This window comes from Leguminivora glycinivorella, chromosome 5 (assembly GCF_023078275.1).
Source record: "Leguminivora glycinivorella isolate SPB_JAAS2020 chromosome 5, LegGlyc_1.1, whole genome shotgun sequence".
NCBI classification, from domain to species: Eukaryota; Metazoa; Arthropoda; class Insecta; order Lepidoptera; family Tortricidae; genus Leguminivora; species Leguminivora glycinivorella.
The window spans coordinates 18,992,391-19,006,864 of NC_062975.1; the positions used below are offsets into that span (position 1 = coordinate 18,992,391).

General features: G+C 34.6%; 1 protein-coding gene across 1 annotated transcript; it reads right to left on the reverse strand.

Moving 5' to 3' along the window:
* Window positions 1-496: 496 nt before the first annotated feature.
* LOC125226605 lies at window positions 497-13,949 on the reverse strand. Its single transcript, XM_048130633.1, has 6 exons — window positions 13,808-13,949; window positions 4,668-4,873; window positions 4,158-4,293; window positions 3,608-3,741; window positions 2,850-3,051; window positions 497-2,192 (listed from the first exon to the last, which is right to left on the reverse strand). Exons 1-6 carry the CDS (start codon window positions 13,842-13,844, stop codon window positions 2,098-2,100), a joined length of 810 nt encoding a protein of 269 aa, XP_047986590.1. The 5' UTR covers window positions 13,845-13,949; the 3' UTR covers window positions 497-2,097.
* Window positions 13,950-14,474: the final 525 nt, after the last annotated feature.

The following is a 14,474-nucleotide window of genomic DNA, read 5'->3' on the forward strand; positions in this document are numbered from 1 at the left end:
ATTGGCGTGATTGATATACATATTAATACCAAATTTCAGCTTTCTAGTGCTTACGGTTACTGAGATTATCCGCGGACGGACGGACGGACGGACGGACGGACGGACGGACAGACAGACATGGCGAAACTATAAGGGTTCCTAGTTGACTACGGAACCCTAAAAAGACGAGTGGTGTGGGTAACAATTTGAGGCGAAGCCGAAAATTGTTATTGAGACGCCACGAGTATTTTTTGACTCAGTTAAACACCGTTGCATACAATACTTTTTCTACGACCATGCACTTAGTTTTTAATAGTTTTCTTGAATAACTTTCGTGAAATTCACACTGTTTCCTGTATTTTGACTCAAAAGTTTGCACTGTCAGCTCGGCTGCCCAAAGCCTTCCCGCGCACGCCCGCAGTGTCGTTATAAGGCGTTGCCATGGTTACAGAGCCAAACAATGCGTTTTCAGTTTTTTCGATACTGCGCGCATGCGCGGAAAGCCGGCAGACGCTGGCTTTGGGGAATAGACCTTTATGTAGGGTTTTAAAGATCTGTGCACGACCCTGTAAATGACGAATAACAGTTCGGGAGTAGAAAAAATTACTTAAGTTGTACAATTATTCAATCGTAAATATTAAATTATATATATACGAGTCAAACTAGTCACAAATTCATTTATTTCATAAGCAGTCAGTTCAATAGTTTTTACATTAATACAGTTTTAACAATACATTTAAATATCATTCAATTCATTATAATTATGTTGCTGATATTCCTATCAGTATCTCTCCTAACTTCGCTTGATTTTAGTTTATAATTAAGATTCAGTTCTACACGTTCATAGTTACGTAAAGTGATACTTTACAAATTTACAAAAGTTAATGAAACGCTTTTTTCTCATATGTATATTTTCAGGTAAAAATATTTTTTCACCACACCAACTGATAAAGACTTTCTTTTCTATTTGAAAACAATAAGCAAAATTGCGTTTTAACCGCAAGAGAGCAAAGTAATCTCCTACAAACTTTAACTTGATGTCTTAAGCCGACTGACTTACCTATAAATGATGATTTTATATTGTAAAATGATGAAGTTTGTTTAACCTACGTAACTTGAAACCCTCGCAACGCTACGCTCGCGGTTCAATATTGGAATCTTTGGTGCTCGGGTATCAATATTGGCACGTGCGGTTAAACAACAACTTTGCCCCCTTGTAAAACAGATAACTATTAAATATAGTAGACAGAAGTTTACAAACACCAAATCAAAATTATAGAAAAATTATTACATAACATTTTAACACTTTGATATCCGTACGGACGAAATAATACATCACTCACTAAATTATTAATATATTAGATATGTATTGCAGTCTATACAGTAGTAAAAATAAACCTGCATTTTTTACTTTCATTTGTTATTTAAATCATTTTTTTTTAATTCACTTTTATTTCAATTTTTATAGAACGCTATACCAGATTCCTGTGTGTTTTTAAGTGTTTCCGATCCACAGAACCTCGAATTCAGCCCAAAATAATACATCCCATAACGGTTAAGGCTTTCTTGAACTGCAATATCGCTATCACCGTACTACTCAGCTTCCGAATGTGTTAATATTATAATACAATGCAGCAATAAAATGTAGTTCCCTCTTACAATCAATGCAGAAAATAGAATTTCTATGCAGAAAATAGGTATTAGTAGCATCACCACCATCCTGGAGTTTCATTTTTTCTCAGGCGTATCCTCAGTCATCCTTCCCCAATGCTCAGTTAACAAATGATATAAACTATGAAGTTGTCACGAAAAAAAAAACAGATTGAAATATAGGGTAGACAAAACAAATCGGACCAGGACAAAAAAATCGGTCATAATTCTAGGATTTATTTTGATATTTGTAGACAAAATTATCACTGTGAACTTCTACTCTTTACTTACACCAGTCATAAGTAAAATTTTTGTAGCCCGATTTTTCCCTGTGACCCGATTCGCCTCGTTCTACCAAAAAAAATCTTACGACAATTTCTTACATCAAACTCTCAGCCAGATTTCTGGAGTAATATCGAAGAGTTACGCCTAAATCACGTTTGTTAATATAAAACCGGGGATAATTTATCACGTCCCAGATTGTACCGTCGTCCCAATGAGGAGCCCAAGGGCTACTGTTAACAGGATTATGCTGGATGATGGCACCTCGCTTGAGCTCTTCACTGAAACAATAATAGTTGTGTGAATATAAGATCCTCTTAATACCACCAAAGACATGTATAACTCCGTATAGACAGATAAAGTCTAAGAAAAAGCCGTACCTCAGTACTATACCTACAGAAAAAGGTACTGTGGCCTAGATGCCATCGTTGTCATGTTACACCGTGTATATTACTAAAGTGAATCACTGAAGTAAAATTAATTCGCCCATCTAATAGATTCTAATAGATTTAGATCTAGATTTTAGTATTAGGAAAATAAAATGGGTAAATTTTTGAACTCGTCTCGGCTGGGCAGTGTCCTAGTACAGCGGTTCTCAAACTTATTTCCCCTTTTAGAAAGCTAAATATCTGACGGCACCCTTGCAATCTTTATTTTAATAAGTAATCCTATTAGTAAAATGTAATCATTAGATTCTAATGTGAGGTATTACCTGAAACTGTTTTTAAGGTACAAAAGGAATTTGGTTTTATGGAAGAGAGTTGAAGTTGCGTATCAGGTAACCAAAATTCACACGGAGCCCCCAGAGAGGCTTTGCGGAGCCCTAGCACTAGCACACTTAGTATGGCTGTCCTAGTAGATGCTAATTTAAAACTAACTTGTCATATATTGTGTATTCGCGTGTCGAACACTGGTACTTTTACCTAACATTGTCTTACCGAGCAACATAGCTTCCTTGCTATCCGCCAGCTGACTTCCAACGACAGCTTCGCTGCCCTCCCTCCAGGAGAGTGCGACTCGGGCTGTGCACCGAACCTGCATGGTCCGCCCCACTGGCACCCGTAGGCCTAGAGCTGATGACATCAGCCCATGAGCGTGGAGAGATGGAGGATACTCCACTAGGAGATCTGGATTTGTCACCTAGATAATTATGTATGAGATTAGTTACATGTCTCAATTGGAAGACAACATCCCGAGAAAACTCTTTAAGAATCTATTCAGCGGCTCCTGTTTTGAAGAACCATATACAACATGCGTAAGGATAGGCGCTTATTGTCCCAAGTACACGTTATATTTATGGACTACCAGTCAAAAATTAATGTCTAGCGGTGGGACTAATTTGTAATATTGTATGGATTATGTAATGCGGAGGGATGAAATCCATGTGACGAGAAAGGTATTACGAATGAATGTGGAAGGTGGTGGAAGTAACGGGAGGGGAAAACCGAAGAAGAGGTGGATGGACTGTGTGAGAGATGATATGGAACTAAAACAAGTTAATGATGAGATGACGAGTGACAGAGATGTATGGAAAAGAAAGACATGCTGCGCCGACCCCAAGTGACTGGAATAAGGGCAAAATAATGATGATGAAACATAGCGAACATTTAATTTCTATGGTATGGGCGACAAAGGTGTAAAGAATAAAATGATATAGAAAAGGAATGTATTTTAAAGTATACATATATTGAGTTACCTTTTCCCCATCGATGTCCCAACTGAGCACGGCTTCTGGGTACGATCTCCCCGACGTGCAATTAAGAAATATTGAATCTCCCCTTCGGTTCTCGTGTTCATTTCCCGTTATTCTAGGACCTTCTTTCGGTAAATCTGAGGACAAATAAATTGTTGATAGAAATGTGTAGCTGACATTGTAAACATAACCTGAAAGTGAAAATTTTGGTCTATACAACATCGCAATCCCTTATGCCCCGTAGCGAACGAAATGGAACTTTCACTGACGCTTAAATGTGGAAAAATGATAGAGAGGCACATTTCATCATGGAAGTGCAAGCGGATAGTCTTAATCGTTTTCGCACCAACATCGGTTTTTGCATTAAAATGTAAACTTATGTCTTCTAACTTATAGTAACTAAACTAATTTATTTTTGAATAACATCTTAATCCCATAAGTAAACATGAAACACTGGTCTAGCCCATCGCTTTCAACCATCTTATATTCATCATACGGACAAGAGCATCTTAAAAATGTGGTATATCATTTTGAAGTAATGGGAAATACTTACAAATAACTTCTAGTTTCCCTTCTCCAGCAGCTGAGGAGAAGCTCGGTGCTTCTGCAGACACCTCGCACCGGTACAGCCCCGACGTCTTCAACGTTACTTGGTGCAGGATCACTTTGCGGTCATCTGACTTAGCTACCTAAAAAAATCAAGTCTACATAAGTAGGACAAAAAAAGTATAAGCTATATTAATTAAACTGTTTAACAAAACTAAAGTAGCATACTTAAAGTTTCACTCCGACTCGTATCAATGAGTTTTCCGAAATGACATTCTGATAATGAGAGTTGCTCATCGTTAAAGTAAAATATCTTAAAGAAACCGGATTAAGCCAAATAGGACTTAGTTTGCCCTCGGGGTTGAAAGGCTAAATGGCATTCTGTCATAAATTGTCTACAATCTTGGATTTAAACCTCAGGCAGAAGTAAACCTCAGGCTCTTATGAGCCGTGGCGAAATGCCAGGATAACGCAAGGAAGAACAAGAGGTACTATCATATTCAAAAATCAAACTCACATTCACTTTGATCCCTTCTATCCTATAGGCGTGTTTTGGTGGATCGAACTTCGGCATGTACCGGTAGAACTCCTCGTTGTCCCGGTACCACTTGACGGAGTAGAGTGCGTCGTCGCCCAGATCGTAGTCACAGTTCAGCTGAGCTGGCTGACCACGCACGAGATACGAGGGCACCGTTACGCGCACCATCCGCAGCAGTAAGGATTCTGCAACAAAAAAAATTGTCGTGAATTTCATTTAAATCGGATACTGTATTGAGAACCTTAGAGTATATTAGACTTTTGATTTCATTGCAACTCAATGACAGATCATCATTATCCTACATCATCATAAAACAACACACGTATAGTATACATAGTTCATGATTAGCACCACAAACTTCGTCAAGTGGACACAAAACAAACAAGTTAAATAAAAGCTTGTAATAATTAAGTACATGCTTCGTCAACAACTTCCAAAAGAATTGATGCGCAACAGATTTAGTCAAACTTAAACACCGTTACCGGCCCTAATCGTCACCATGACACTGGCAGCGTTGCCTCGTTGAAATTACCAAGGAAAACGTTGGCCTAGGTATCATCCTGAACTCTTATCCTCATACTCCCGGGGTCCCAGGGGCCGATTTTTTAATGTCGACCATTCGATTTCGTGAATTTTGTTCTATAGTGATTTAACTTCTACTGACAGAATTGAAAAACGAGTGGTGATTACCACTAGATTTAAAATTTCTAGCCGCTCTTTTAATAGCCTTTTCTATTATAACTTTCTCAAATTTATTCAAATTATGCATCAAATATAAAAAAGTGCATCAAAAACAATGTTTCTATGTATATCAATGTCTTACTCTAATCCTTACAATATAGACTTCTATCCCATTTATCTAGATATGTCATCGTCTAAATAGCTACACTATAATGGCTCTAAACTATGTATAAATAATATCGACTCATGAATTAAATAGATCCTAATTTACTCGTTCTGATTTCAAAATTACGGGTGTTTACTTTATCCAAACGTTTGGTAGTAACATACAAATCGGTAGGTACAGACAAAGCGAAAAGTTATACTCAAACCAGGCAATTGTAATTAAAATCAAATTTCTCCTCTTGACAAAGCGCTGTGTGCAAATTTAATCTAGTCTATCTACGTTTATTTCCCCAGAGTGACTGCAAACTGGACTGTACCATTATTCAAGACAAGTACCTAATGCTGGAGGGGACTTTTAGCCCGATTCCAATTTAAAGTATTGGTACGATTATGAAAAGAATTTGATTCTATTTTGAAGGTCGATTACGATGTCTAGATTGTCTAGAAAATACGAAACTAATCGAAACGAAAATTAGAGTCAAACTACTTGAAAGCCAATTGTGAGATGTCAAGGAATTATTTAACAAGGCCATCCTACCTGAGTATAGAATAATACTTTTTTCATACACATAAACATATTACCATGGTATTGACATACTTTGACACATGATGTATGTAGAAACGAAAGATTGTAAAGATAGCACATAAAAGAACCTACAGTGTCATTTTGTTTTCGTGTGCATTTTAAATGATCAATGATTATGTTTTATATGATAATTAATAATTATGTGCTTAGTTTTTTTTGCGATTTATGACAAAATCACAAATCATCATAAACACAAATCACGATTTTGTTTTCTTTCAACTCCTTCATTAACGCAACAAAGAGTGGCACTAAAATTTGAAAAGTTGCATATGCTCTGTTACCCCTTTTAAGTAGGTATGTATGACATAATATATATGTGTGTATTACAGGAAAAGTGTTAGAAGACTTAGAAGTTTAGTGACGTTGGAAAAGTGCAAGTTTTAAGAGGAAAGAGAAAAAGAGGATTGTTTAATACAAAACATATAGAGTGTAAGCTTAGCTTAAGCATTTTTAGTTGTAGCAAACATATTTTGTACTTGCATTCTCTTCTTCTCCCGCGATCCGACCCGACGACATGTACGCGATCACATTTTGTAACTTTAATTATTTAAAAAGTTAATAAAACTCCATTTAAATTCATAAAGCGCATTTTGTATTCACCAAGGATTAAAGGCAATCCGGACTTCAATAATAGGCTACTTGACCTTTTTTTAAAGTCTATCTATATTCACTGATTTAAACTTTCACGATTATTACACATCATTATTTTTAAAATCGTTAATCGCGTATAACTACATATTAAACTGACCTCCAACGTTTCAAGGACGGCGTTGTCCCCGTGGTCTCGGAGAAGACTTCAGTTCGAGTTATATCCTATATTCGTTACACAGTTATACAGTTTTGTTTTCTTTCAACCCCTTATTTGCCAAGAGTGGCACTGAAGCTTTAGTAGTTTCATGTGTTCTGCCTACCCCTTTATGGGATACAGGCGTGATTGTATGTTGTTGTTGCTATCCTATATTATTAATTACTGTCCAATTAACCGAAAAAAAATATTACCATATTTTATTACGTCTTGAAAACCGCAAAAAAACATTTTTAAAGTATACTTTCACTTAATCAGGCAAAAACAACATTAGCCATGTTAATTTATAGATTGTCTGCATGACGTCAATCGAATTAAACACAAATCTTTCTGACATTACCTAAGTATGAGGCATAATAGTATTTTATGCAACAGGCGTTTAAAGGAGGTCAAAAAAGACGAGTGGCGTGGGTAACAATTTGAGGCGAAGCCGAAAATTGTTATTAAGACGCCACGAGTATTTTTTGACTCAGTTAAGCACCGTTGCATACAATACTTTTCTACGACCATGCACTTACTTTTGAATAGTTTTCTAGAATAACTTTCGTGAAATTCGCACTGTTTCCTATACGTATTTTGACTTGTCCTCTGCAATGTTTCTGCACTCACCCTGTCACTCGCACTCCCCCGCGCCGCCGCCCGCCCCCGGCTACTAACAATGCTGTAAGAGCTATATCGTATGCGTGGGTGCGCGGGGCGCCGGGCGAGGGCGGGCATCTTTTATGTAGGGTTTTAACGATCTATGCACGACACGGTAAATGACGAATAACAACACGGGAGTAGAAAAAGTTCATTATGTCAGTGATTGACTTGACATGAAGTTAAGTAAAGTTAGGTTCTATGACGTCTTTACGTGACAGCGTTTTCGGTGGCCAAAGTTTAAAAAAATATTATACACATTTTTAATCGAAAATACGTAGTTATCATTCACTTTGAATACCCAAAATCTATAAATATTGTTTTTTATGTAAAATACTACAAAAAACAATCATTTCTTCTGCCAAATTTTATATGAGTCTAGTAGCCAGGGTCGTGTCAAAACTATAACAAGTTCTTACAGTCAAAATCAGATTCCTTGTATGAACCTAAACTTCAGCTTAATCTGTGAAGTTCTCGCTAAACTTGACGAAACACGCCAACTATACTGTTCTAAAGTATTTGTCAGTATTTCAGTATTAAGACTATGAACTTACTATTGTAGCTGTTATGTAGTTTTGTCTCAAGCAGATGCATTTTCATCCCATATAAATAAATACATAAATATTATAGAATATTCTCACACAGATTGATTAAGTCCCACGGTAAGCTCAAGAAGGCTTGTGTTGTGGGTACTCAGACAACGATATATACATATAATATACAAATACTTATGTACATAGAAAACATCCATGACTCAGGAAAAAATATTTGTGCTCATCCCACAAATAAATGCCCTTACCGGGATTCGAACCAATCAAATTTTAATATATTGTATATTCCAGTAGTGTCCTCATATTAATGTTCTTAAAATTATATTGGATACCGGTATATCATATGAAATCAAAATACCATCGATATAAAATAACCATATAAGTACTACGTTCCAGTCCTCACAAATTTTTAATTTATTGAATAATAAACGAAAAATTAACACTGAAATAGATACCATACACTAAAGAAAAAGCGATCAAGCCCACTGGTGGCGAAGACTGGCTTGATCGCTTTTTCTTTAGTATATGGTTTCTATTTCAGTTTATAATTTATATAATAGTAGTCCTACTACTTAAAAACAACAAATTAAAAAAAATAAAAAATAATTTGATTTGTTACATATTCCGAAAAATTAACATATTTGTACATTTGTCTATTTTGATCACATATTTTTGGCTGTCCTTTTTTATGGCGTTTTTTATGTATATTTTATGATTAAACCTCATGACATGGTAGGAACGGCAACGCAGTGCAAGCCGCATTAGCAGGAGATACCGTTTTATTAAGTTATTAAGGTAAAACGGGGCAAATCCCGACTGGAGGGCAAATATAACTGATCCATTTTTTCATGTTTTACAATGTTTGCATTATTAGAGTGTCCACCGTTTATGTATGGTAGGCGTGGATCACGGATAGCATGTAGAACTCAACATCATAGTGTAATAATGGATTAGTTACAATTGTCCCCCAGTCGAGATTGGCCCCGCTGTACATTATGTTGTTTTACAAAATACTACCTTACAATATAATACTTATTTTTGTTTATCTTGCCCAGTAATTAACATTGTTTTTTGTTATTTAACCTGTTAAAATACCGGTAAAATGTCGGTATGTTATAAATATACCGGTTAGAAGGATATTGTTACGTGAAAATATACCAGCTGTCGCTCCAGTCAATTATTTATTTGTGGAAATGATACATAATACCTGTACGTATGACAGATATTACATTTTTGTTATATTTTAAGTGAACAAAGAAAATTCGTTAAGACAACAAACAATATTTAAATTATTTAAAAATTGCAAACGTCGTTATAAACGTTCCATGGACGGCATTATCTCCTTGGTCTCGTGGTCTTGAGTCTGCTTCGATACCACGGAAATAATGCCGTCCTTGAAACGTTGGAGGTTAGTGTTTAAACCATGGTGTTTAAACCATTAATACCCGATGAAGTCCCGTTTGAAATTTTAAATAAGTGTAAAAATCGTAAAAGTTTAAATCAATATTTTTTAATGCGGATGTTTGCAATCATTTTATTTGTAGGTTAAACCTACAATGCCGTGGGTTACGAACAAATATAGAAAGGATCGTTTAATCCCCACTAACTCCCTACACAGATTCTGCATTACGTTAATAGCCTTCCCTCGTAGGAACCTTTTTGGAACGATTTTTCAATGCCCTTTTAAATCTACGTCACCCTCCTTTAAAGGTATTTTTTAATTCATGGATTAGGAAATTGAGAGTTGTCCTCAAGACGATACGGTCAATTCTCCATACAAATTCTCTCGACTATTTCCTCCCTAGTTTTTGAAGATAGAGCAATGATTTTTTCATATTCTGCTTTTTAAAGATTCTAGAGCCAATCAAAAATTTCCAAAAACGGCCTTTTTCATTGTGGCGCAAAAAAAGGTGTGATACTCAAGATTGGTAACAATTAACCAAAAAATCTAAACGGTCCGACATAGATTATTTAATTGTTATTCAGAGTCTTAAATTTCGTTCCGATTGATTAAGTTTTGAAGAAGGAAAGAGTCGAGAGCGGAACCTCTATTTTAAAGGTTTTTTTGAAATATCTTTTGACTGAGTTGTTCTTAATGGACATTTTTTTTTCGATAAATCTAGTTAATAACACTTGTATATTTAACTAAAATTCCCAAGTTGAAAGGGGGGCTCCTTTCCATTTTAGCATTTTCGCTACCGTATCCTCTTAACTAGATAGAATACCAGTGATATGTTACAGTTAGAACACGTTTTTAGGTAGTAAGTAGGCTTAAAAAATTGCTAACATTTTTAGTAACCTTAATTAAAAAAGTACGTGGAATTTTTTTTCTGTTTTTTCTCAATAATGGTAAACATGGGAAAGTGGCCGAAATAATTATCAAAACCAATCTAATATACAGAATTGATTTTAATAACAGGTTATGAATTCGATCTGGTTCTAGAACTAATTTTGTAGCATAATGCTGAGAAATGAGTTGTGGACCCTTTTTCTCATATATTAAGCTTTATTAATTATTAGTCACTGCAATATCACAGTTTCGTTTTCTTTCAACCCCTTATTTGCCAAGAGTGGCACTGAAACTTGAGTAGTTTCATGTGCTCTGCCTACCCCTTCATGGGATACAGGCGTGATTGTATGTATATTGTTTGCAGCTTTATTGTACAATCCAGGAAAATTGCAAATGGCGGACTTAATCAGGAGGCATTCTCTACCAGCCAACCATGGGCTAAATAAAACCGAGAGATCGTGTTTTGTTATTTCCTTGTGCTATAAATAATTTTTCTCATCCTCCTATCTCAGCTCATTTTGTCATAATCCCAATACGCCCGTGGGAGTAGAAGCCAAGATTTATTTTATATCGACAGTAAGGATACAATGAGAAATTGTATTATTGCTGAATTCTACTCTCGTAGCTATTTCGTGCTCGGTAGGTACGTGTTTGAAATTATTAGACGGTTTTCTTTACGGCAGAATAAATCTTATGAAATTGGTATATTTTCGTCTGGTTTATAACTATTTACTAGTAGGATCGACTGGTGGATCATGTTATTAGGTCTTTAGTCCATGATTAACTACTACAATATTTTTAATATTTTCTTCGGTTACCGCGATAGTTACTCATGAAATAAAACTATGGAAACGGATTAAATCGCGTATAATGAATTTAAAATACATCCCGACGTTTCGAACTCTTTACAGCGTTCGTGGTCAACGGGTGACTGAGGAAAAATTAAAATGTGCAAAAGCTACCCACATACAAGAAATATTAACGAACCACGACCACAAATAATACCTATAGATTTCTAAGGCAGGTTCACACACTATTAATAAAGCTAGTTATACAATATTCAAAAAAATTACCATTACTATTTTAAAAAATATAATTAACCAATTAATCTACACAAAATTGACAAATAACAAACTGCAAATGTCCAACACCAAAATTCATTATACGCGATTTAATCCGTTTCCATAGTTTTATTTTACAATATTTTTGTTATGAAAATTAATTTTACCGATTTACCTATTTTGTAGTGTGTCGAAAAATTTAAAATCTCATGATTCATATTATATATTATGACAGCACAATTGAAGAATATTTCTGATATTAGAATAAACAAGTATGTTTGTATTATACTTCTCTCAAAGAAACTTTTATTTTCAAAAGGAAAATATATATTTTCTCTTTCAAAAAAAAAATATTTTCTTAAATTTCCAATGAAAATCTCGCAGATCCAGAAATAATTCAATGCCACAACCAATACTCAGAAATATATTAAGTAATATTAAACAAACTCAGAATCTCATAAAATGTGGAAATCCGTGACATTTTAATATTTCGCCACCCCCTGGAACGGCTTATTATATCAAGCTTAGGTTGAATCCGCGGGAAATAAAACTAATTTTAAACGTAAATTGTAAGAATCGTCTTATTAACCCCCGGCGCAAAAACGACGGGGTGTTTGTTATAAGCAGAGATCGGATTTTTGTGCGTCATCTCATACTAAAAGTCATTAAAATGACGTAAGTCACTAAGAATGTCGCAAATCCGTCCGATCTCTGGTTATAAGTTTGACGTGACCGATTTAGATTTAGTTTTTTTTTGTTTGAAAGCGAAATTAGTCGATAGTTTCTAATCTTATTCCACTATGTCGGCTTTTTCAATATTTTAATTTCGTTGATTATTTTTAGGTGATGATTTAGTCAGCGATCAAGCATATGGACTTTGTAAGATTACCTTTTACTTACGGTATTAAAGAAATATCTTGAAAAAACAAGGTTGCGGGTTTTGAATTTTGAATTTTTGAACAATTATTATGCAATGAATTATGGCATTCCTTCATCCCGTAATTTGTATACATAAAACATTATTGATATGTGTTGCATTGCTTATGTATGACAAGTAGCCAAGTATGTTTCCAAGCATAATGTACAAATTTTAGGGAGCAGATTCCATTTAATGCATTGCATATTTTGCCTATGCGTATACTTACATATGCGACGTATAGAAAAAAAATGTTTTATTTATATACACAAATTAATTTAGTACTTAAATAAAAACAGTTGTTCCTGTATCTTCACAAGGCATGTCACATTATTTGTTTCCTTTAATTTCCTGTCTTATCGCTCTCCTTCTTAACCTTAAAGCTTTAACAACATGGCTTCAATATCAAAATTGAAATAAAAGATCTTTTCTGTTCATGGCTTGTTCGTATAAAGTCCTATTTTTTAATTGGTTGGTCACAAACGAGTACGAAATCATGATATTTATGATTGAATCGTTATATGTATATATATCTTAGTTAGATTTATTAATAAATTCGCCTAAAACCGTATCGGACTACACATGATTCCATCGGTATTACCTTCATGCAATATAAAAAAGCATAACAGCCAAAATTCATCATGGCTCGCCCGATTTGTTTTCGAATGAATCCAGTAACTTTGTTATTTCCGACAAAGCTTTGAAAATATCTACTCCAAGTACGACCAAAAACCTTAGTTGTCAATAAATTGTAACTAAAAACTATAGTTTCTGACATAATTTGTGGGTTTTATATTTAAAAAACGTTTTTGTACTTTGGCGCCCAACGTGGGGCTAAGATGCTTTTTTAAATCCATGTGGATTAGATTAATGTACAGATAGATACTCATAAAATAAACTTCAGTGAATATAATATATTTTATTACCACGCAAAATTATATTTTTTATGTACGTATAGACTCAAATCTATTTCATACCGCTATTTATAACGTTTTGTACTGGTGAAACTACAAGAAAAAGGTCACTAAATAATTTTCTTATATTTTGTGCTGACGTAATTTAAATATCGTTACCATTTTAACTTTCATACCTTACCTTAGTTAAGATTTTTACCATTAACTAAAAATATTTAAAAATAAAATAGGTAATAAAATAGGTACTACAGTATCTCAATACATTCAAAAAAAAAGAGTGTACCTACAAGTTTCTAATAGGTCGGCAACGCGCATGTGACATCCCTTGAGTTGCAGGCGTCCATAGGTTACGGTGACCGCTTTCCATCAGGCGGACCGTATACCTGTTTGCCACCGACGTGATATTAAAAAAAAAACCTACTGTATTATTATATTCGGTATCCAAGACTCTGTAATTAATCTATACCAAAATCTCAAAAACTTTGAGTTGTTTTCTCAAAACGTTGATTACCTTGTATAAGCAAGCTGATAACTGCTAAGACGAACATCCTCCCAGAGTTTTCGAAAACAGTTACATCACATCCTGTTTAAGTCACAAACACTTTTATCACGAAGACAATTGTTCGCGCAATTTTAGAGACGAAAATTCTTCTAACAAGCGACCGTTCCTCGCGGATGTTGCTTCGCTACTAAGCTTGATTTTCTCTTCAGTTATTGCCCACCCCTCGTCGCCCGTTACGAATGGACTGTCAATGTAAATTATGTATTATGTTATTTTACGAGTATTATCAATTCTTAAGTATTCATGTGACATGTGAACACATTGAACTTTGATTGTTCGATCGAATGCTTTGTTCTATGATTGTTTTATTAATTTCTTTATATGTTTTCATTGTAGGTTTCCACGTCTCATCTGATGTATTTTACTATTTCATTTAAATATACTTAACAACTTTGAGAGATTATTTTCATAATAATCATATAAATACTTTACAAAGTTTACTGTCACTCTAACTTATTAATATACAAAAGAGTCGACTGATTATATTACAAAGTTGTAAGTCAAAAATTAGATCTGCAATAGGTAATGCACATGTTATCAGAACTCAAAAGCTTTGTCAAAGGAAATTTCGTCGAAACATAATTATTGGTGTGTTCAGTAACCTCCGAGTAGAAAC